Source organism: Bubalus kerabau, chromosome 15, assembly GCF_029407905.1.
Source record: "Bubalus kerabau isolate K-KA32 ecotype Philippines breed swamp buffalo chromosome 15, PCC_UOA_SB_1v2, whole genome shotgun sequence".
In the NCBI taxonomy this organism is placed as follows: domain Eukaryota; kingdom Metazoa; phylum Chordata; class Mammalia; order Artiodactyla; family Bovidae; genus Bubalus; species Bubalus kerabau.
Window position 1 is genome coordinate 77,980,099 of NC_073638.1, and position 19,617 is coordinate 77,999,715.

The following is a 19,617-nucleotide window of genomic DNA, read 5'->3' on the forward strand; positions in this document are numbered from 1 at the left end:
ACAATGTGGGAGACCCGGGTTCAAGCCCTAGGTTGGGAAGATCCCCTGGAGAAGGAAATGGCGACCTACTCCAAGACTATTGCCTGGAAAATCCCATGGACAGAGGAGCCTCACAATTATACACGGGCTTATATATCTCTCTCTCTCTCAATACCTTTAATCATCCTCCTTGTCATGAGTTTAAACTAGCGGATATATTTAAAGATACTTCTACATTTCTCTTTTCTTACTCATCCACATCCAGAAACCCCTGGCAGATCTAACTCACCATTTTTAACAGCCACACTTTGGTTCCCCCACTGAACTCTACCTGGGCTCTTCTGGCTCATGACCATTTTCCAGTCTCATCCCAACCCCCAGTACATTAGGGAGTCTAATGATGGAAATTCCGGCCCGAGTGAGAGAAAAGGGCAGAGAGAAGGCAGCATGTGGTGTTTCTAGCCGGGTCTTGCCCATCCCCTTACTGGCGGCCAGCAGTCCTCAGCTCCTAGTGGCGGGAATGCTGACTGTGTTATTGTGAAATCATTTGTATATTGTGAAGTGCTTTGCATGTGAAGGAGTGATTTGCATAGGTGGGGAGGGCATCTTAGAGATCCCAAAGCAGCATTCCTGAGTGTCCTCCTCCCTTTACAAAGTAAGTTGGGGCTTCCACTTCAGAACTCAGGAAGCGGAACAGGAGGGCGCCCCGGCAGAACTAAGGGCCTGGTGGTTGAGGCAGACAGGACTTTCAGAGGAAAGCTGATCCGCTGTGTAGCTGGGGGTCTAGGAAGGGCAAACGTGGGCGAGTGCGGTAGAATAGGGCAACTGGTGTAGGTGTAGCACGTGACAGCCCTGTGCTGTCGGAGCCCCCGGTAACAGAGTGACACATGACGGATGAAGGACCCACCGCAGGAGCAGATGAGGGTCAGAGGCTCGGAGACTCCCACCCCGGACACAATCTCTACCCAAGGGGGCACCCAAGTGCCCCTTTCCTGGTATTATATGGTCCTGGCTGATTCCCCAAGAAGAATGCAAATGTGGAAATGCCAAACCAGATTCCCATGATCCTGCAAGTGAGAGGTGCTCTCACATGCTCTGGGTCCAGGGACACCCAGGTTTGAATCGGGCTTCTGCCATCTGTGCGACCCTGCGCTAACAGTCCCCACCTTAACGGGACAGACCCGAGGATTCATTGAAGACAGTACGAACAGAGTGAATGGCACGGCATCGACGTTCAGTTAAACTGCAATTATAATAATAATGATGCTAATTTGCTGCCCTCGTCTAAAGTGACGGAAGCACAGAGTCTCTGCTCCCCAAGGTTTGAAGTTTACCGGGCAGCAACGTCGGGCCACCGTGCATTGGACTCCAAAGGGTTACAAGCCCTGGCGACAAAAGGCTTGAGGTTCCCAGTGAAAAACCAAAGCATAAAAATAATTCGATGAGTAAGAATAAAATTCCCTCTTCTGAGGTTCCCGGGGCTAGGCCCCTCCCTGTGGCAGGAACTTCCCCTTTCCCTGGCTCATGGAGGAGCCAGGCCCGGCTGACTCAGAGCAGGAGCGCGGCAGCCGTCCCCCGCCCCGCACACCCGGACCCCGGCCCGGGGCGGCGCCGTCCTGCGGCCGAGCGCGCCCCCGTGCGGCCGCGGCCGGCACCGCCGCCCGAGAGAGGAAGCGGCGGCCGGGCCCCGCAAGCCCAAGTGCCCCGGCCGCTCGCGGTCCCTGCGGGGGCCGCTGCCTCCTTTCTCGCTCAGCCAGGCCGAGCCGGGAGCCCACGGGGCTCCCACTTCCGCCCGACGCTCTCCGCCACTGTCCCCGGTCCGGCCCGAGCGGAAGTGCGCCAGCCTCCTGGGTCCCCCATAGCCTCGAGGCGGAAGCGCGCCCCTTTACCGCCGCTCCCCCCGCGACCCCGCGGCGCGCGGCGCGCCGGGTTCCGGACAGGTCCCGTGTGACGTGGCCGCGCGCTGGGGGCGGCTCCGGGCCCGGGTGGAGGGGGGCGCCGGGCCGGGCGGGGCAGAGCCGGGGCGGGGCGCGGTGCCGCAGCTGGATGGCCGGGGCCGCCCGGAGCGCCGCCGCCGCCGCACGGTGAGTGACCGCCCGACGCCCGGGGCCCGAGCCCCGGACGGGGCGGACTCTGCCGATCCCCTTGTCCAGGTCAGACCTGGGCCTCTCGCCCGGGAGTTAAAACTTCCTTGGGCTCTTCTCCTCTGTCTCCGCACGCGTCGTCCCCATCTCTCCCCGCTCCGCATCCGTCTTTGACTCTCCCCCTCTTCACTCTGCCGCTCTTGCTTCCCCCGTTCTCTCTTCTCTCTGACTCTCTCGGTAGCCCTATCTCCTGTTCCACACCTGGGGCCCCCTCACCTCTAACCGTGACCCGCCTCTGCCTCCCAAGCCCGGCCTTCTGGCCGCAGTCCCGCCTTTGGTCCCCAGTGGAGCCCAGTGGATTTCATCAGGGTCCCGTTAAGGCCTGGAGATCCCAGACCCTAGCGTCTCTTCCAGCTAGCTGCTTTCCCTTCCTCCCATCTCCATCAGGAGATGAGGAAACTGAGGCAAAGACATCACCGGCTCAAGGTCACAGCCGGCCTGAGGCTGGGAAGACCACATTTAAACCTCATGCCCGAGTTTCCAGGTTGAACTTCCCTCTTGGTTGACTCACATCCAGATCCTGTGATCTGCCCGCTGGGTACACTCGGGCTGCCCCTTAACGCGAGGAGGGCTCTCTGCACCTTCACCATGCCAGGCAGGCTCACCCAAAAGGCAAACTCATCTCACCCTCACAACCAAGTGAGGGAGGCCATACTGATCTTCCTCGGAAGAGGAGGAGACTAAGGGCTCAGAGAAGGGCTTTAGGGACTTGTCCGCAGTCAGGCGAGGAGGGCACGGCAGCCCACTCCAGTATTCTTGCCTGGAGAATCCCCATGGACAGAGGAGCCTGGCGGGCTACAGTCCACGGGGTCGCAGAGAGTCGACAGGGCTGAACGACTGAGCACACAGCACCGCAAGCCCAGCAGCTTTAAGCGTGGAGCACAGAGTTAAGGGTGGGTCTTGGATGCCCGTGCCCCGTGCATCTGGGAGGCCTCTCGTCACTGAAGGAGCCTCTCTCTTCGGTCTCACCTCACGTCCTGCCTGTCTCCAGGCCCCAGGGTATTAGACTCATTTCCTAGGAAGAAGCCCTGATGGTCTTGACCTAGCCCAGCTGCTTGGCTTCCGCCACCTGCGCTTCCTAAGCTCATCCCGTCAAGCTAGACAGTGCCGCCGCCGGCCGCCGCTCCTGGGGGTATCCTCACTGGGGCGCATCCTGGCAGCCAAGCTTTCTCCCCTGGCAGCCAGACACCCTGATGGGGCGGGCCTGCCGGTGGCTGAAGGGAACCCAGCCAGCGCCTCACCCTGTCATTAAGGAAAGTTTAGCCCTAGGCAGACAGGCTGACACAAAGTCTGGAACTGGCTCCCAAGGAAAAAGAAAATGTGTGGTCCTTGGAAGTGGGGTGTGGAGGAGCAGAGCCCCATTGCTCCGTGCACCCCTCACAGGGGTCCTTGGAGGCCCTGGGGGAGGCAGGCAGGAGGGCGGGTGCCATGGCCGCAGGGAGCGCGGGGAGGGTCCAGGTGCCACGTTTTCTAAGCAGGTGTGCGGCCAAGGGTGGCCGCTCACGCAAGCGGCCTTTGTGTGTTTTTTCAGCACGTGGCATGCCTGGATGTCCCTGCCCCGGCATCGGCATGGCGGGACAGAGGCTCCTCTTCCTCACGGCTCTTGCCCTGGAGCTCCTGGGAGGGGCTGGGGGCTCCCAGCAGGCCCTCCGGAGCCGGGGGGTGGCAGCAGCCTGTCGCCTGGACAGTAAGGAGAGCGAGTCCTGGGGGGCCCTGCTGAGTGGAGAGAGGCTGGAGACGTGGATCTGCTCCCTCCTGGGCTCACTCATGGTGGGGCTCAGCGGGGTCTTCCCTCTGCTTGTCATTCCCTTGGAGATGGGGACCACGTTGCGCTCAGAAGGTGAGTGATCCCCTCTCCGGCACCCAGGGGGCAGCAGGTGACCCGGGGACGACAGGTGACCCAGGGGCGGCAGGTGACCAGGGAACCATGCCGCTGCCCTTCCTGGGAGAGCCGGGTCTCGTCCCAGGCAGCAGCGTGTCTGAGGTAGAGGGCTGGACCGAGTACAGTTCTTCCCTGCGGTCCAGTGAGCCGGGGTGCGCCAGCTTATTTGTTCATCCGTTTGTGCACCTGTTTATCCTGAAAGATGAACATCAGTGAACGTTCACTGCAAAGCAAGAGGCAAGGCTGGAAATAGGATACCAGGCTGCCTGGGGTTCAAAGCCTGGCTGTGCCACTTTTGGTAGTATTGCGTGAGTTCTTAACTTGGCTCTGCCTCAAGGTCCCAACCTTAAAAACGGGGATAATAACAGTATAAACTTCATAGATGTTTTTGTGATGATTAAATGAACTAATATCAGTAAAGCGATTGGAAGACTGCCCAGCCACTGAAAAACCTGGGGGATATCGTCCACCCTGGCTTCCAGACCTGGGAGGGGGGCGTTCTTGAACACAAGTGGACCTGCCTCCCCTGAGTGTCACCTTGTACCATATTTAGCGAGTGAGGAGTGGGTTTGGGATCTTACTGAGACGTGAGGTGGTGGTACTGGTGGGGCAGGTGGATGATGCAGGAGAAGACGGTTGCTATTCAGCCTGTCTTGATGTTATACCTCTGGGGTAATACATGAAATGCTGTATGCAGACCTGATGAGCAGTGGGACTAGGTGTCACCTCTGGCCAGAGTTTCCTTGCTGTCTCAACCATGCTTAGGCGTGGACTGTGCAGGCTTACGTCCCGGGCTCCGACCACAGCGAGGCTGGCTTCGTGTGGCAGGTGGTGCCACGGTGACCCCTACAAGGGTAGGGGTGGTGGGCCCAACACACCACATAAATTAAGCAGTTAACTTGAAAAAAAAAAGAAGACTGTCCACCGCTGGGAAGGGGCTCCATGTTCATCAGCCAGTGCCCCGTAAAAAGCGCCACCTATCGCTTCAGCCCCCCTTCAGCGTGCAAAAGGGTGCTCAGACCCAGAGCCCCCAGGGCGGCCTTCCCTGGAACACGGAGACGCTGGCAGCCCGCCTCCTCTGGGGAGGGCACCTGGGAGGTGGGCGCAGGCGTGGCAGAGGGCTTTCCTTGGCTTCCCCTTCCTACCGTGTGCGTGTGTCCACAGTGACGTTCTGTGATGAAAGAGAAACAGGATCAGATGGGGAGCCCTAAAGATGCAGGTGCCTGTCGCCCCCAGCCAGGACAATGCCATGGAAGTTCTGGACCAGCCCTGGGAATCTCTGAAGCCAGGGTCCCCCGGGGACTTGTGCTGCCTGCCAGGCTTAGGAACCGTTCATTCAGCAGATGGACATGCACACAGCTGTGCTGGGCCCTGGGCTGAGGGCTGGCACCGCAGCTGTGAACACAGCCCTCTTCAGCCCCGGCGCTCCTGACCCTCTCATGGCATCCCTGCGGGGTCAGTCTAGGGAGGACTTGGATTGTTAGCTCCATTGTACAAATGGGGACGCACGGGCACAAATGAGTTCTTCGAGGAGCCCAAGGTCGCACAGCCTGGAAGCAGTAGCTACCCTGGGATCATACCCCCACCACCAAGCCACCTTTTTCCTCTGGGCCTCAGTTTGTCTACTGAACCAAGGGCCCCTTTAGGGCACTTCCAACTCTGGGTATTCTAAGTCTGCACAGGTTGTCAGATCTCTGCCACTTCGCTGAGAGTATCAGTGGCCGAGAAGAGAAAAACTCCTCTTTAATAAGCATTTCCTGTACATGTTGTCATTTAATTTCCTCAAGATCACTGACTGTCACATAGATACAATTGTCCCCAGTTTACAGATGATGAGACTGAGCCCTGGAAGTAATCTGCAAGACTTACCAGCTGCTGGCTTTGGGAGCTGGGGCTTGTCCGCTCTCTCAGCCCTGGAGCAGTAGTGGGTCCACGGGCGCCCTGCAGGACGTGGTGAATTCCTGCTGAACACCAGCCCCTAGAGGGGCTGGAGGCTGGGGGCCCGGGGAGGCCAGCAGCCCACGTCCAGCCTTCCAGAGACCTGCAGTCTGGTTGGGATCACACTAGGAGCCCAGTAAGCTGGGTGGGGAAGGGGTCAGGCCAGGGACTCTGGCCTCGGTTCCCAGGTCCCACATCTCTGCCTTGTAGCTGGGGCACGGCGCCTGAAACAGCTGCTCAGCTTTGCCTTGGGGGGACTTCTGGGCAACGTGTTTCTCCACCTGCTCCCTGAGGCGTGGGCCTACACGAACAGCGCCAGCTCTGGTGAGTGAGGCCACGGGCTGGGGGGGCCAGGAGGGTGGTGGGCAGTGAGTGGAGCTGGTGCCCAGGCCCAGGAATGACCTAGGCCATGCCCACTCTGAAGAAGGACTGGGAGAGGGGCGCCTGGACCTCTGTCACGGTCCCCGTGCCCTCGTTCCGATGGGGATCTGTGACCCTGGCTTGGCCTGGCTTGTCAGTGCTGCCCCCTGCAGGTGGTGAGAGGCAGCGCCTGCAGCAGCAACAGCAGCTGGGACTGTGGGTCATTGCCGGCTTCCTGACCTTCCTGGTGTTGGAGAAGTTGTTCTTGGACAGCAAAGGGAAGGAGGAGACCAGCCAGGTGAGCCCCAAACTCCAGAGCCTACACAGGTCAGCCTTCATTCTGTGGTGGTACTAGGGCCTGGAGGCCCAGGTTTTGAGTCAGTTCAGTTCAGTTCAGTTCAGTCCCTCAGGCGTGTCCAACTCTTCGCGACCCCATGGACTGCCGCACGCCAGGCCTCCCTGTCCATCACCAACTCCTGGAGTTTACTCAAACCCATGTCCATTGAGTCGGTGATGCCATCCAGCCATCTCATCCTCGGTCGTCCCCTTCTCCTCCCGCCCTCAGTCTTTCCCAGCATCAGGGTCTTTTCCAGTGAGTCAGTTCTTCACATCAGGTGGCCAAAGTATTGGAGTTTCAGCATCAGCCCTTCCAGTGAATATTCAGGTTTTGAGTCAAGCCCTAAAAAAGAGGGTCTCTCGGCGCTTTCCTGGGAGCTCTGGGAGGTTGGGCCAGCTTGTCTGGAACGATCGGGCGCAGCCCCTGCCATGACTTGTCCCATGGATGATGGCGACAGCAGCCTGGAAAGCAGAGGGCCTGCTGGGCCTGGGGTCACCCGGCTGGTTGAGCAGCGAAGTCCAGCCAGATAAAAGGCGTCTCCCCTGTCTCCCTCCCTTTGTTTACCCTGGCCGAGTGGGGGGCATCTAATGGCACCTCTCCCCCCTTCTCCTGGCCCTAGGCCCCCAGCAAAGACCCCGCAGCTGCTGCCGCGCTCAATGGAGGCCACTATCTGGCCCAGCCGGCTGCAGAGCCCGGCCTGAGCGCCGTGGTCCGGAACATCAAAGTGAGTGGCCCGCTCGGGCCCTGCCCCCCCCACAGCCGCCCCACCCCGAGTGGCCGGCCCGGCTCAGGCCCACCTGCCCGGCTCAGCCCAACCCTGTCCCTCCTCACCCAGGTCAGTGGCTATCTCAACCTGCTGGCCAACACCATAGACAACTTCACCCACGGGCTGGCCGTGGCTGCCAGCTTCCTAGTGAGCAAGAAGGTGAGTGAGGCTGGGGCGGGGGTGGGGGCGCAGGCCATCGTGACGGGCATGCAGGGCCCACATTGACCAGGAGGCCCTGCCTCCAGTCGCCTCCTCCACGCTCCCTGCACCCAGCACCTTACCCCGGCCTCCTTACTGCGAACACTCCTCATTGGGACCACGGGCCTCAGCCAAGCTGCTAGACTCAGCCCCTTCCTGCTTCTACGTGCTTCTCCCCACTCCTGCTCCCTCTGCCTCTGTGCTTGGGCCCTGAGGTCTGTCTGCCCTTGAACTGGCCCACCTCGTCCCCCACTGGTTGCTTCCTCCTCCCTGCTGCCTCTGCTTGGAGTGTTCTTTCTCCCACTCTCATCCTTCAGGCCTCCATTCCAAAAGCACTTTCTCAAAGAGGCCTCTGCTGACCCCTCATCTGCCAGGCCCCTCGTGTCCCATGGCCCCTGTCACGGTGTGTGGTCACACGGCTCTTTCTGCGTTTACTCAGTCCTTGCCTCTCCCCCACCCCGGACTGGGAGCTTCTTGAGGGCGGATTCCTGGTCTGTTTTATTCGCTGCTGTATTTCTAGTACCCAAACAGTGTCCATCCAGGGCACCCAGAGCAGATACTGGTAGGATGAGCGGACAGCTGGGTGCCCTCAACACAGACCCCCACACACACTCCCCTCCCTGCAGATCGGGCTCCTGACCACCATGGCCATCCTCCTGCATGAGATCCCCCATGAGGTGAGTGCCACAGGGTCCCCATGATCAGCCATGTGGGTGTGCAGCTGGGGGGGGTACTTTGGGTGGGACTGCCCAGCAATGGTTGGCTTGGGGGGCTGCACCAGAGACCTGGGGCTACTCAGCCTACTCAGCCTACTGCCACCATTGCAGCCATGCTCCAGCCTCCTCAGGACTGGGGGCCCAGCAGAGGGGGTGTGGGCCGGGGGGCCCAGCGATGGGGCTGCTGCTGGGGGCTCGGTGCACCCATCCACACCTGAGATGCTCAGGGCGTCTGGCCCCAGCGGGGCCCAGAGTGATCATCTGGACCTCCCCTCAGGTGGGCGACTTTGCCATCTTGCTCCGGGCCGGCTTTGACCGATGGAGCGCAGCCAAGCTGCAGCTCTCGACGGCACTGGGGGGCCTGCTGGGCGCCTGCTTCGCCATCTGTGCGCAGTCCCCCAAGGGAGTAGGTACGGGCGTGGGGGTGGTGGCGGTCCACAGAGGGGCCCTGGCCGAAGGGCACGGCCGCCCTGACCCGGGTATCTGAGCCCGGCTCTGCCCGGGTCCACCCCGCGGGATCGGGGGCGGTCGGTACACATGGCCGCCCAGCCCCCCCAGCCAGTCAGGGCTCCTCCCCCTGCTACAGAGGAGACGGTGGCCTGGATCCTGCCCTTCACCTCCGGCGGCTTTCTCTACATCGCCCTGGTGAACGTGCTGCCCGACCTCCTGGAGGAAGACGACCCATGGTGAGCTGCCCGCCGGCACTGCCATTGGCAGGCCCCTGCCCGCTGCCCGTCGGCCCGTGCGGCCCCCTGAGCCCCGGCCCTCTCGCCCGCAGGCGCTCCCTGCAGCAGGTGCTTCTGCTTTGTGCGGGCATCGTGGTGATGGTGCTGTTCTCGGTCTTCGTGGAGTGACTGTCTCTGGCGCCCCACCCCTGCACAGCAATAAGAGACTCGGATTCACTCTGTGACCGTGTGTGTGTGTATGAGTGAATATGCGTGTGTCAGAGAGCGAGTGCACCTCCAACCCAACAAGAGGGTGGCGTGTGTGTGTGTGTGGTGTGCACATGTGACCAGAGGTGTGTGCGAGGCCGACACTGTGATCCCTGATGCCCGGGCCCGCCCACTGGTCTTCTCCCCCTGCCACCCTGAGGGTTTGCACCCCCGGAGTCAGCAGTGAGGCACGGGAGTGGTGGTCCCGAGCAGAGGCCTCTGTGCGTGATGCCAGGAAGAGTGAGCCGCCCAAGGAGCCAGGCCTGCAGCAAGCCCCAAAGCTGGCCCCGCCGAGGCCTCCGTGGCCCTGGGCCTTGGGGGTAAGCCCCTGGGCGCGTGCACCCGGCTCCGAGCAGCCAGGGACCAAGGCTGGGGCACCTTTTGTTGGCCGTGGCCTGGTCCTCCCTTCACCAGCTCTGAGGCCAAAGAGAGGAGAGGTGGGTGCTTTGCCCCCGGCTCCACTCAGCGCTGACGGCCCTACTGCAACCCAGCGCGGAGCTGGGAGATGCTTTCTAAGACCTTTTCCCCGTCAGCCCTGGGCCGGCTCCTGTTCCCCCCACCGCTGCAAATGCTCCCTGGCAGCGCCGGCAGCTCTTGCCACCTCCAGCTGCCAAACAGCAGCCAGCAGGGCAGCGAGCGGCCCTGGGCCAGTGTCCTCCCCATCCGCTCGGGTGCTCCTGCCAGCCCGGGGTCCAGCAGACACTCTGGGGGCAGGAAGACAGGAAACGGTGGCCGCCTGCCCCCCACGCGGGCCCCCTTCCCCAGCCACCGCGGGTGGGGCTGGGCGGGGGCGGTGAGGGCTCCACGTTGTCAGCACTCAGGAATGTGCTCTGGGAGAATGCTGAAGCCATAATCCCCAGCTATTTCCCTTGGCCGACGCCCAGGTACTCAGCTGGCCCGCTCCACAGCCAGGCTCCAGCCTTGTGGGGAGGAGTCGCTGTCAGGAGGGGCTGATCGGTTTTATAGCAGTTTTGCTGTGGTTCCATTTGTATCTGTAAATAACTTGTATAGATGAGATGCAAATAAATATACACGAACTGGCTGCCTCTGTTCTGCACATGAAAGCCGGGCACCCCGTGTCCCCACCAGGTTGGCTGCTCTGCGCACCCCGGCTCCTGCAGGTTGCCCAGCCTATCATCCCCGCCTTCTAGCCCTTCCGCTCCTCTGCACTCTTTTGAGCTGCTTCTCAGAACAGGGTAGAAACATTAAACATTTCCACATTTCCCTGGCTTGTTCTGCTTTTAGCTTTTTATGCCAATAAAACAAGCCTGGTTCTAGGCCATTATAGCCCACGTCACCCCCAAGGCTGGTGTCCTCGCAGACCTGCGAACCAAGGGCTTCTTCCCAGCCTGGCCTGAGTAACTTCACCACGGGAGGGAGCTCCACCCACAAAGTCGTCTCCAGGTTTGACCTCCATGAAATTATTTTTTGTTAAAAAGGAAAAATGAAATCTTTATTCTAAACCACACCCTCCCCTCCAGTGAACAGGCTGAGTAAAGCCAGCATCAGGCATGGGAAGGAGCTGCTTCCTGGGAGAAGGGGGACGGGGAGCGCTGGGCCCAGGCCTGATGAACGGAGGAAGCCAGGGCTGTCCCCCAGCGCCCCCAGCCCTCAGCAGGCATGGGGCATTGATGCACGAGGGAGGCAGCCAGGTCCCATTTACAGATGGGGGCTCCGAGGTCAGGGGTGAGAAGCCTGCGACCTCACTCAGGTGGGGATGCCCAGGAGAGGGACAGAGCCCTATCAGAGGCTGTGCTGGGGCTCCTCTGGAACAGGGTGGCGGGGGGGGGGGGGGGTGGTTGGAGGGGGACAGTGGAAGTCAGTGGGACCGATCACCAAGGAGTGTGCAGTGAGGGTACCCTCTGACCCAGGCTGGCGGCCCGGAGGCAGTGGGAGAGGGCGGGGCCTCCGGACTGGCCAGCAGTCGGTAGTTCTGGTATCGTGGGCACGGCCCCTCAGAGGGGATGGGAAAAAGAGGGTAAGGGGCTCTTGCCAGGGGGCAAGTGAGAGCCGATGGGGCATTCTCGAAGGGTTGCTGTTTTAACAGGCCGTTTGGGGGGGTGGGGGGGGACAGCCAAACCTGCTGACGACAATACAGTAGGCTTTACGCTCACTCCTAGGTTTGAATCCTGGCTGTGCCATCTAAGAGTTGTATGGCCTTGGCCCAGCTGCTCAGATGCATCCATAAAACAGGACTGCCCTACTGGTGGCTGAGATTAACTAGATACAATTATGCATAAGATCCGCAAAGCATGTGGCCCCCGCCAAGCCCTCAGCCAGCAGTGAACCACCCGGTCAGCTTTCAGGCAGCAGAGCTGGAAGGGTGGCAGGCAGATGACCAGCAGACGTGGGGCGTCACAGGGACGGGGCTGGGGGCAGGACCAGGGGTGGGAGAGGACACCGGGTGAGCCGGGTCAGGCCTAGAAGGGCTCTCAGCGGATCTTGCTTGAAGCTCATTTTTCAGCGGGAGGAAATGGGCCAACAGCGAACCAAGACGTGGAGACAAACAGAAGGCTTGGCAGCCAGGAACCAGGGAGCCAAGGCCCAGAGCCTGGCTTTACCAGGAAGCAAGGTCGAGGGCCAGAGCACCAAGATTCAAAAGGAAGGGAAACACTAGTTTGGCTTCTGTGTAGGCCCCTCAGGCGAACTGCAGGTTAACAAGAATTTTCAGAAGCTCAGACTGAGAGGCGGGGTGGGGAGTGTGCAGTCAGAGGGGTCTGGACGCCAGAAGACCCCAGGGAGCAGCTGGGGTGCACACCCATCCCTGCCAGGGGCCCCGCCCTGACAACTGGTCTGAGGCCCATGGCTTGCTCAGGTTTCCAGCAGCAGCACCTAGGGAAGGGCCTCCGGCATACACCCCGACTCCTCTACCCAAGGCCCCAGGAAGGTGAGACAGACAGGCAGCAGGAACGGGAAGCATCCTTTATTGTGTGTCCGCCAGCAGGAGGCCCCTAGGCATAGTACTGCAGGTTGGCCTTCTTCTTGGCTTGTACCTCCAGGATGCCCTCCATGTAGTCCTCGTGGGTGAGCTCCGTGGCACCTCTGCGCAGCGCGATCATGCCCTGCGCCCAGACAGATGGACAGGCTCTGGGTTCCTCCTCACGCCCCAGCTCCCCAGATAGGCTCTCGGGTCCCTCCCCACGCCCCAGCCCCCAGGACAGACACACAGGCTCTGGTTCCCTCCCCACGCCCCAGTCCTCAGACAGAGACACAGGCTCTCAGGTCCCTCCCTACGCCCCAGCCCCCAGACAGAGAGACACAGGCTCTCAGGTCCCTCCCCACGCCCCAGAACAGACAGGCTCTGAGTCCCTCCCCATGCCCCAGCCCCCAGACAGACAGGCTCTGAGTCCCTCCCCATGCCCCAGCCCCCAGACAGACAGGCTCTGAGTCCCTCCCCATGCCCCAGCCCCCAGACAGACAGGCTCTGGGTCCCTCCCCACACCCCAGAACAGACAGGCTCTCTGGCCCCTCCCCACGCCCTGGTCCAGCTCCCGGAGGCCTCCAACTTCTCAGCCCCTCCCTCAGCCGCCTCCACCAGCCTGAGCAGGGAGGTGGTGTGAAGCACCCACCCTCTGCAGCCCCCACTCACCGCCTCCACACACACCGCCTTGCACTGGGCCCCGTTGAAGTCATCTGTACAGCGGGCCAGTTCCTCGTAGTTCACGTCAGGACTGTGGGGAGGTGGGGCGAGACTCAGTGACTGAGGGGAAGGGCCAGGAAGAGTAGCTGTCCCCCACACGCTCCCTCAGGCAGTGAGGTCGACTCGCCCGGATCACAGGCGAGTCCCTTCCCCACCGGGCCTCGTCCCTCCGTCCCTCTGCACAGGGCAGGGGGGAGGCGGGAGGCAGGGAGGTCAGAGTACGTTAGACCAAGTCATTTCTGGTGTCTCCAGCCTTTGAGATGCACCTGGACCCCAGGATCCAGTCTGGGGGGAGCAGAAGGTTGTGCAGACAGAAGACAGCCATCTGTCTGTCTCAGGCGGGCGGGCCCTGCACCGGCACAGCGCTGTGGCGACTCGCCTCCTGCGCCAAGCACTGCACTGGACATTATCACAACCCCGGGAGGTTGCAGCCCTCACCCCCAAGTCCCAGGAAGAAAACCAAGGCTTATGCCACCTGCAGACGGTCACACAGATCTGAACCAGGTCTGCCTGGCCCCTGGCAGCGTTCCCCTGGGCCAGGCTGGGCTGTGTTCATCTGCTGGGGCAGGGGAGGCCAGGAAACGGCCCGGGCCGGCACGCCTGCCGATCCCGGGGCAGGGGGTGTGTGTGCAGGTGAACGCTAAGGTCCCGGGCCCCAGTAAGGTTCTGTGTCAGGTCAGGCACCTGGGAGAAAGGGAGGCTGCTGCGGGGACAGTGCTGTGTGAACGGGAGGTGGAGGGAGAGGGGAAGCCCGGGGAGGCTCAGTACGAAGAGGACTGGGACGGCTCTGCTGCCCCTGAGGTCTCAGCGCCTCGCTTGTGACTTTATGCACCTGACGTTCATCTTCCGGGAGTGGATCTGCATGATTCTGGCCCGGGCCTCCTCGTTGGGCATGGGGAACTCGATCTTGCGGTCCAGGCGGCCTGAGCGGAGCAGGGCGGGATCCAGGATGTCCACTCTGTTGGTGGCTGCGATGACCTGAGAAGGAGACGCGGCCGCTTGCATGAGGGGGGAGCTTCCAAGACAGGCGACAGGCACGGCCACGACAGGCAAGGAGGCGGCCCGGGTCAGGTGAGACGGCACCGGATATTCAAGACCGCCTCTAACTCGAGCTGCGCCAGAGAGACAACAGAAGATGCCTGACCTCTCAGCGCCCCTTCTTCCCCTGTGAAGACAACACCCACCTTCACTTGGGTGTTGGGCTGGAAGCCGTCCAGCTGGTTTAGCAGCTCCAGCATTGTCCTCTGCACCTCCCGGTCCCCGGCCTTCTCACTGTCGAAGCTGGGCCCCGAAGGAGACACTGGTGAGGCCACAGCTCGGGGGGCGCCCTCCCCTGTTCCTCCAGAAGCCCAACCCAACCCATCCCGGGGCGGAGAGGAGTCCTGCTCAGCCTGGGGGCCCCCAGCCCAGGGACAGCACAGAAATGGTGTCAGAGGTGAGAGGTCCTGGGCTCAGGTGCTGAACTGAGGACAGAACAGTGAGCAAAACCCGCTGCCTGGCCTGTGCCCCCAATGAAGGTGCCATCACAAACTGAACTAAAACTCAGAAGAAATAGAGAGATCTGGCCCAGACTTGGCATGGAACAGGGGGCCCAGGCAGCTGTCCCCGAGGAAATATCCCTCAGGCTGAGATCTGAAGACTGAAAACACATCACTGGGCAACCGACCAGCAGAGATCAGGGGAAAAGGAAAAGCACATTCCAGAAAGAAAAGAGCAGGTGGCAAATCTCTGCCAACGAGCGGGCCTGCAAACCGAGGGGCCGCCTGGAGGAAGCCCGGGGGTGGGGGGGGCGGGGAGGTGAGGGCAGGGACGGGGTGAGGCTGGAGGGGAGCTGGGGCACCAACACAGGGCCCCGCAGGCCGTGGCAAGCCCAGCGTTTATGCTACGGAACAGTGGGAAGGCCGGAAGGGGAAAGCAGGCTCTGTCTGCATGAGGAGCTGGCGGAGCCGGTCAGTGAAACTTGGAGAGGAACCTGCTGGCAACTGGGAGGAGAAAGGATGGTGGGGAAAAGAAATGAAGCAGGGAGGCTAGTCAGAAGAGCACTAAGAAGTCCAAGCACATGGAGAGCGCCGCCAGCATCCCAGGGCGAGCAGGCAGCAGGGTGGAAGAGCAGGGTTCCAGACCCAACCTGGTGGGACCCCGCACCCCTCACCGCTTGGTGCCAATGGCGTCCAGCTCATCTATGAAGATGATGGACGGCGCTTTCTCCTTGGCCAGCGCAAAGGCGTCCCGGACTAGCTTGGCACCGTCCCCGATGAACATCTGCACCAGCTGGGGGCCGGCCAGCTTCAGGAAGGTGGCCTGGGGTGGGGGGTGACAGAATCAGGCCAAAGGCGCAACAAGAGGCCCCTTCGATTCAAGCCCACCCAGCCGAGTCTCAGCTCCCACCCATCTCCCCCCATCCTTCCCAAGGCACTCACCTTGGTCTGCGCAGCACAGGCCCGGGCCAGCAGGGTCTTCCCCGTACCTGGAGGCCCATACATCAGCACGCCCTTTGGGGGCTGGATCCCTAAGTTCTCAAACTTCTCCTTGTGGTTCATTGGCAGGACAATGGCCTCCACTAGCTGCCAGGAAGAAGACCTGGGTGAGGACAGTGAACCCTGTGGGCTCCCACAGCCTAACCCTCTCTGTAGCGCCCCACTCAACTCAGGGTCACCGCCATCTCCTTGCCCCACATCCAGAGGACACAGAACGCTCACTGCCACCAAGGCTGCCGGTGGACTCCCAGAACAGCAGGACAGGGCAGAAGGACGGGTTAAGAACAGGAGCCTGAGCTCCGGTCCTGGCTCTGGCCCTAACCATCTGAGATCCCAAGCAAGCCATTCAGACCCTCCAGAGCTCAGTCTTCTAAACTGTTCCATGGCCTCTTCCCTGCCTCCCTAGAGTGTTAGTGTTGCAAGGATAAGAGGCATGGGAGGAAAAGTGCTCTGGTCACTGAAGCAGAGAGACACAAAAGGCTGGTGAGGTGCCGGGCTTCCCTCACCTCCTGAATCTGCTTATCCAGGCCCCCAATGTCACTGTACTGCTCCGTGGGCCTCTCGTCCACCTCCATGGCCTTCACCCGCGAGTCGTACTCGGTGGGCAGGGTCTCCAGGATCAGATAGGAGTCTTTGTTCACACCCTGGGGACACAGCATGGAAACCTCAGCTCTGTCCCAGCTCAAGGTCTACCTAATTGACTGGGGGACAGGTGTCCGTAGAGTGAAAGGAGAGCCACAGGACCGGGCAACACAAGAATCAAAGGGCAGGCAGCTCCGCAAACGTTCAGGACCCACGGTGACCCGGGCCGGGGCCAGGGGCTCGGCTCAGCAGTGGGAGAAACCTTGCTGGAAAAGGCCCGCCTGGGCTCAGGGACACCACTCACCACCAAGTCTCCCGGCTTCAGCTTTTCGGCATCCACCAAGCCAATCACAGGCAGGAAGTAGGTCTGCAGAAGGATTCCAGGTGCAGCCTCAGTCACTGCCCTCAGGTAGGCTCCCGAGTCCTGTCCCACACACCCCTCTCATCCTCTGCAGCTCCTCCTGCTGCGCCAGCCTCACCTGCCGTGTAGAGGTTTTGATCACTGCGCACTTGCCCTTCCTTTGGGAGTCTAGATCAATGTTTGCACCATCTTCCTCTTGGTCGTTAGGATCAACATCTAGAAGCTGGGAAAGGAAGAAGCTCAGATTTGCTCAGCCCCCCTGTACTCTGCAGAGCCCAGCACTTCTGGGGCCTAGACAACCTCAGCACTCCCAGGGCTCGCCATCCCTACCTCACTCCTCAGCCTACCCCCGAGCCCAGCAAAGGTACGGTTAATAAATCAGATTAGCGTGATCTCTGCTCAGAGCTCATCTACCCACCCCGAGGAAAAATACCCAGTAGAAAAAGAAACACGCAGCTTCCAATGCCTTTTCAGGCCTGTATATTCCCCTAAAAACTTACAGCGGGGAGGAGAACCTAAGAGGTTTAGATCCTACATGCAATTTAGGCCTCAAAAGGCCCACCCACTCTTTCCCCAACGGCAGGCTGTCTCCAAGCCCCACTGACCCCTCTTCCCCTCCACATACACACACACCTCGATGACGTTGGAGACCAGGTACGGCAGCGTCTTGTTCACTTTGATTTTCTCGCTGTTCTCTTTGATCTTGTCCTTCATGGCCTGGAGTTCGTGGGTGACTCGCAACACTTCGCTCTTCATGATCTGGGATGAGGGTGAATGGAAGGAAACATTCAGCCTTACCTCAGCTTATCCGAGGGCCACTTAATTGGAGCACCTTATCCAGGCGGCCGGAGGAACCCTCCTGCACCCCTTCACTCAGCTCGAAGGCTCTCTGAATGCTCAGCCTGACTGTGTCCACAACCAGCAAAGGTCGAAACAGGAGGCCTGTCGGGAGACCTCCAGGGGAAGCAGTTGTAGTAAAGGGAAAAGAGCCAGACTTTGAGTTGAGCAAACACGGGTTTCAGGTTCTGCCTTTCGTTACAGGCTCCATACCTCACCACAGTAAAACACAAAACAAAACAACAACAACAACAAAAACCCTCTTTAGCCTCAGTTTGCTCATCTGTAAAATGGGGGTTTCTTAAAAGACAGACTCTCAAGAGGAATACTGAAAGGCCTGGGAACGGCAGTCAGACCATTCCTTCTCTCAGGCCTGGTCTCCCACCACCCTGGCCCTCTCCCCCTCCCTTTTAAAACTTCGTTTTATTTCTCTTTTTCTGGTCTGAGGAGGAAACCGCGGTCCCCACACCTCTCCGAGGGAGGCTGGGGACGACGTGAGAGCACCAGGGCCTGCCCTGTGTGTGGGGACGCGGGCAGGGAGAGGGGGCTTCACTGCCCACCTTGATTTCACTGTCCAGCAGCCGTGTGCGCTGGATGATCTCTTCTGTGGACATCTTGAGAACTTCCTCCCCGATTCCATCTTGCTGTGAAAAAAACAATTTTTCCCCCCTTAAACTCAAGGCAGTTCACTCAGCACTGTGAGTTAGCCATCTCTGCCTCCATTGACCCACTATGCGCCAAAAAACCCAGAATGCAGCCGCGACCGCATGCCAAGCGGCCCCAATCCCGGGACCGGGCTCGGCCTTGACCCCGCAGCCACCGCCTCCCCTCCCGCCAGCGGGGTCTCCCCGCGGCCCGAGCTCCAGAACCGCCCGCGCGCACCTCCGCTTCGTCCCACACAGTCGCCATCTTCTCCTGCCGAGTCACTGGACTCTCGAGTGTCGGCAGCAGATTCACCATTCGGAGGAGCAGCCTGAAGATTACACCGGGCGGCAGCCGCAGGGAGAGATCAATATTACCTCCCTTTACGTCTGCTCTTGACTAGTGAGACTCCGTCAATAAGTCCTGACTCGTGAAAAAAATTAGCTTGGGCCGCGTTGCGGCGGCGAATCTGCTTCTCGGATTCAAAGGCTGAAGCGCAGGCCACAGGACCCGCCCCCGCGGCTGCTGAAAAGTTCCCGCCCCCGTCCTGTTGGTGCCACAGCGACAGGAGGATGCGCCACTGGCTGGAACGCCCAGAGGGGCGGGGCCTGCGGCGGAAAAGAAATAGAAAGGGGAGGGAGAAACGACCCAGTGTCCCCAGGGCCCTTGGGAAATGTAGTCCTAATCAGGCGGCTCACACGGCGCTTTTGAAGGAGGACGGGTGGAGGGGGGCGGTCTTTCAACTGCAAAATCGACCTAGTTAGGAATTAGGGGATTCCCCAAAATAAGTGGGCCTCATCCAATCAGTTGAAGGCCTGAATAGCTCCAAAAGGCTGAACACCCTCAGAGATAGAGGAAACTCCTTCTTCCTGATTGTCTTGAGCTGTGTTTCTTCCAGGCTTGGGTGCTGTGGTTAGTCGCTCAGTCGTGTCCGACTCTTTATGACACCTTAGACTGCAGCCCGCCAGGTTCCTCCGTCCATGGGGATTCTCCAGGCAAGAATACTGGAGTGAGTTGCCATTTCCTTCTCCAGGGGATCTTCCCAACCCAGGGATCAAACAAACCCAGCTCTACCCACCCTGCAGGCAGATTCTTTACTGACGGAGCTACAAGGGAAGCCCAAGAATACAGATCCAGGCTTGGGACTTACACTGAAATATCAGTTCTTACCCTTGCTCCTTGGAAGAAAAGTTATGACCAACCTCAGTTCAGTTCAGTTCAGTTGCTCAGTCGTGTCCGATTCTGCGACCCCATGAATTGCAGTACGCCAGGCCTCCCTGTCCATCACCAACTCCCGGAGTTCACTCAGACTCACGTCCATCGAGTCAGTGATGCCATCCAGCCATCTCAACCTCTGTTGTCCCCTTCTCCTCCCACCCCCAATCCCTCCCAGCATCTGGGTCTTTTCCAATGAGTCAACTCTCTTCACATGAGGTGGCCAAAGTATTGGAGTTTCAGCCTCAGCATCAGTCCTTCCAATGAACACCCAGGACTTGTCTCCTTTAGGATGGACTGGTTGGATCTCCTAACAGTCCAAGGGACTCTCAAGAGTCTTCTCCAACACCACAGTTTAAAAGCATCAATTCTTCGTCACTCAGCTTTCTTCACAGTCCAACTCTCACATCCATACATGACCACTGGAAAAACCATAGCCTTGACTAGACGGACCTTTGTTGGCAAAGTAATGTCTCTGCTTTTGAATATGCTATCTAGGTTGGTCATAACTTTCCTTCCAAGGAGTAAGTGTCTTTTAATTTAATGGCTACAATCACCATCTGCAATGATTTTGGAGCCCCCAAAAATAAAGTCTGACACTGTTTCCACTG

The 19,617-nt window shown here is 60.0% G+C and overlaps 2 protein-coding genes across 8 annotated transcripts; one reads left to right on the top strand and one right to left on the bottom strand.

Moving 5' to 3' along the window:
- The first annotated feature begins 1,727 nt into the window (after nt 1-1,727).
- On the top strand, nt 1,728-10,295 carry SLC39A13 (solute carrier family 39 member 13). Of its 6 annotated transcripts, none has more exons than XM_055547081.1 (10): nt 1,731-2,063; nt 3,655-3,963; nt 6,154-6,267; nt 6,477-6,601; nt 7,260-7,364; nt 7,476-7,565; nt 8,231-8,281; nt 8,598-8,726; nt 8,907-9,006; nt 9,099-10,295. In XM_055547081.1, the coding sequence occupies exons 2-9, from the start codon at nt 3,663-3,665 to the stop codon at nt 8,967-8,969; spliced, it is 978 nt and encodes a 325-aa protein (XP_055403056.1). In that variant the 5' UTR covers nt 1,731-2,063; nt 3,655-3,662; the 3' UTR covers nt 8,970-9,006; nt 9,099-10,295. The 6 variants fall into 6 exon arrangements, with proteins under 6 accessions (XP_055403055.1, XP_055403056.1, XP_055403053.1 ...); XM_055547077.1 differs by having other exon boundaries at nt 1,736-2,063; nt 8,598-8,730; XM_055547079.1 differs by having other exon boundaries at nt 1,738-2,063; nt 6,462-6,601.
- A 1,865-nt stretch (nt 10,296-12,160) lies between these two features.
- Nucleotides 12,161-18,240, bottom strand: PSMC3 (proteasome 26S subunit, ATPase 3). Of its 2 annotated transcripts, XM_055547082.1 has the most exons (12): nt 18,032-18,234; nt 17,710-17,793; nt 16,946-17,071; nt 16,431-16,535; nt 16,256-16,318; nt 15,876-16,013; nt 15,313-15,456; nt 15,045-15,193; nt 14,077-14,173; nt 13,725-13,870; nt 12,842-12,923; nt 12,161-12,314 (listed from the first exon to the last, which is right to left on the bottom strand). In XM_055547082.1, exons 1-12 carry the CDS (start codon nt 18,107-18,109, stop codon nt 12,204-12,206), a joined length of 1,323 nt encoding a protein of 440 aa, XP_055403057.1. In that variant the 5' UTR covers nt 18,110-18,234; the 3' UTR covers nt 12,161-12,203. The 2 variants fall into 2 exon arrangements, with proteins under 2 accessions (XP_055403057.1, XP_055403058.1); XM_055547083.1 differs by lacking the exon at nt 15,876-16,013 and having other exon boundaries at nt 18,032-18,240.
- Between the last annotated feature and the right edge of the window lie 1,377 nt (nt 18,241-19,617).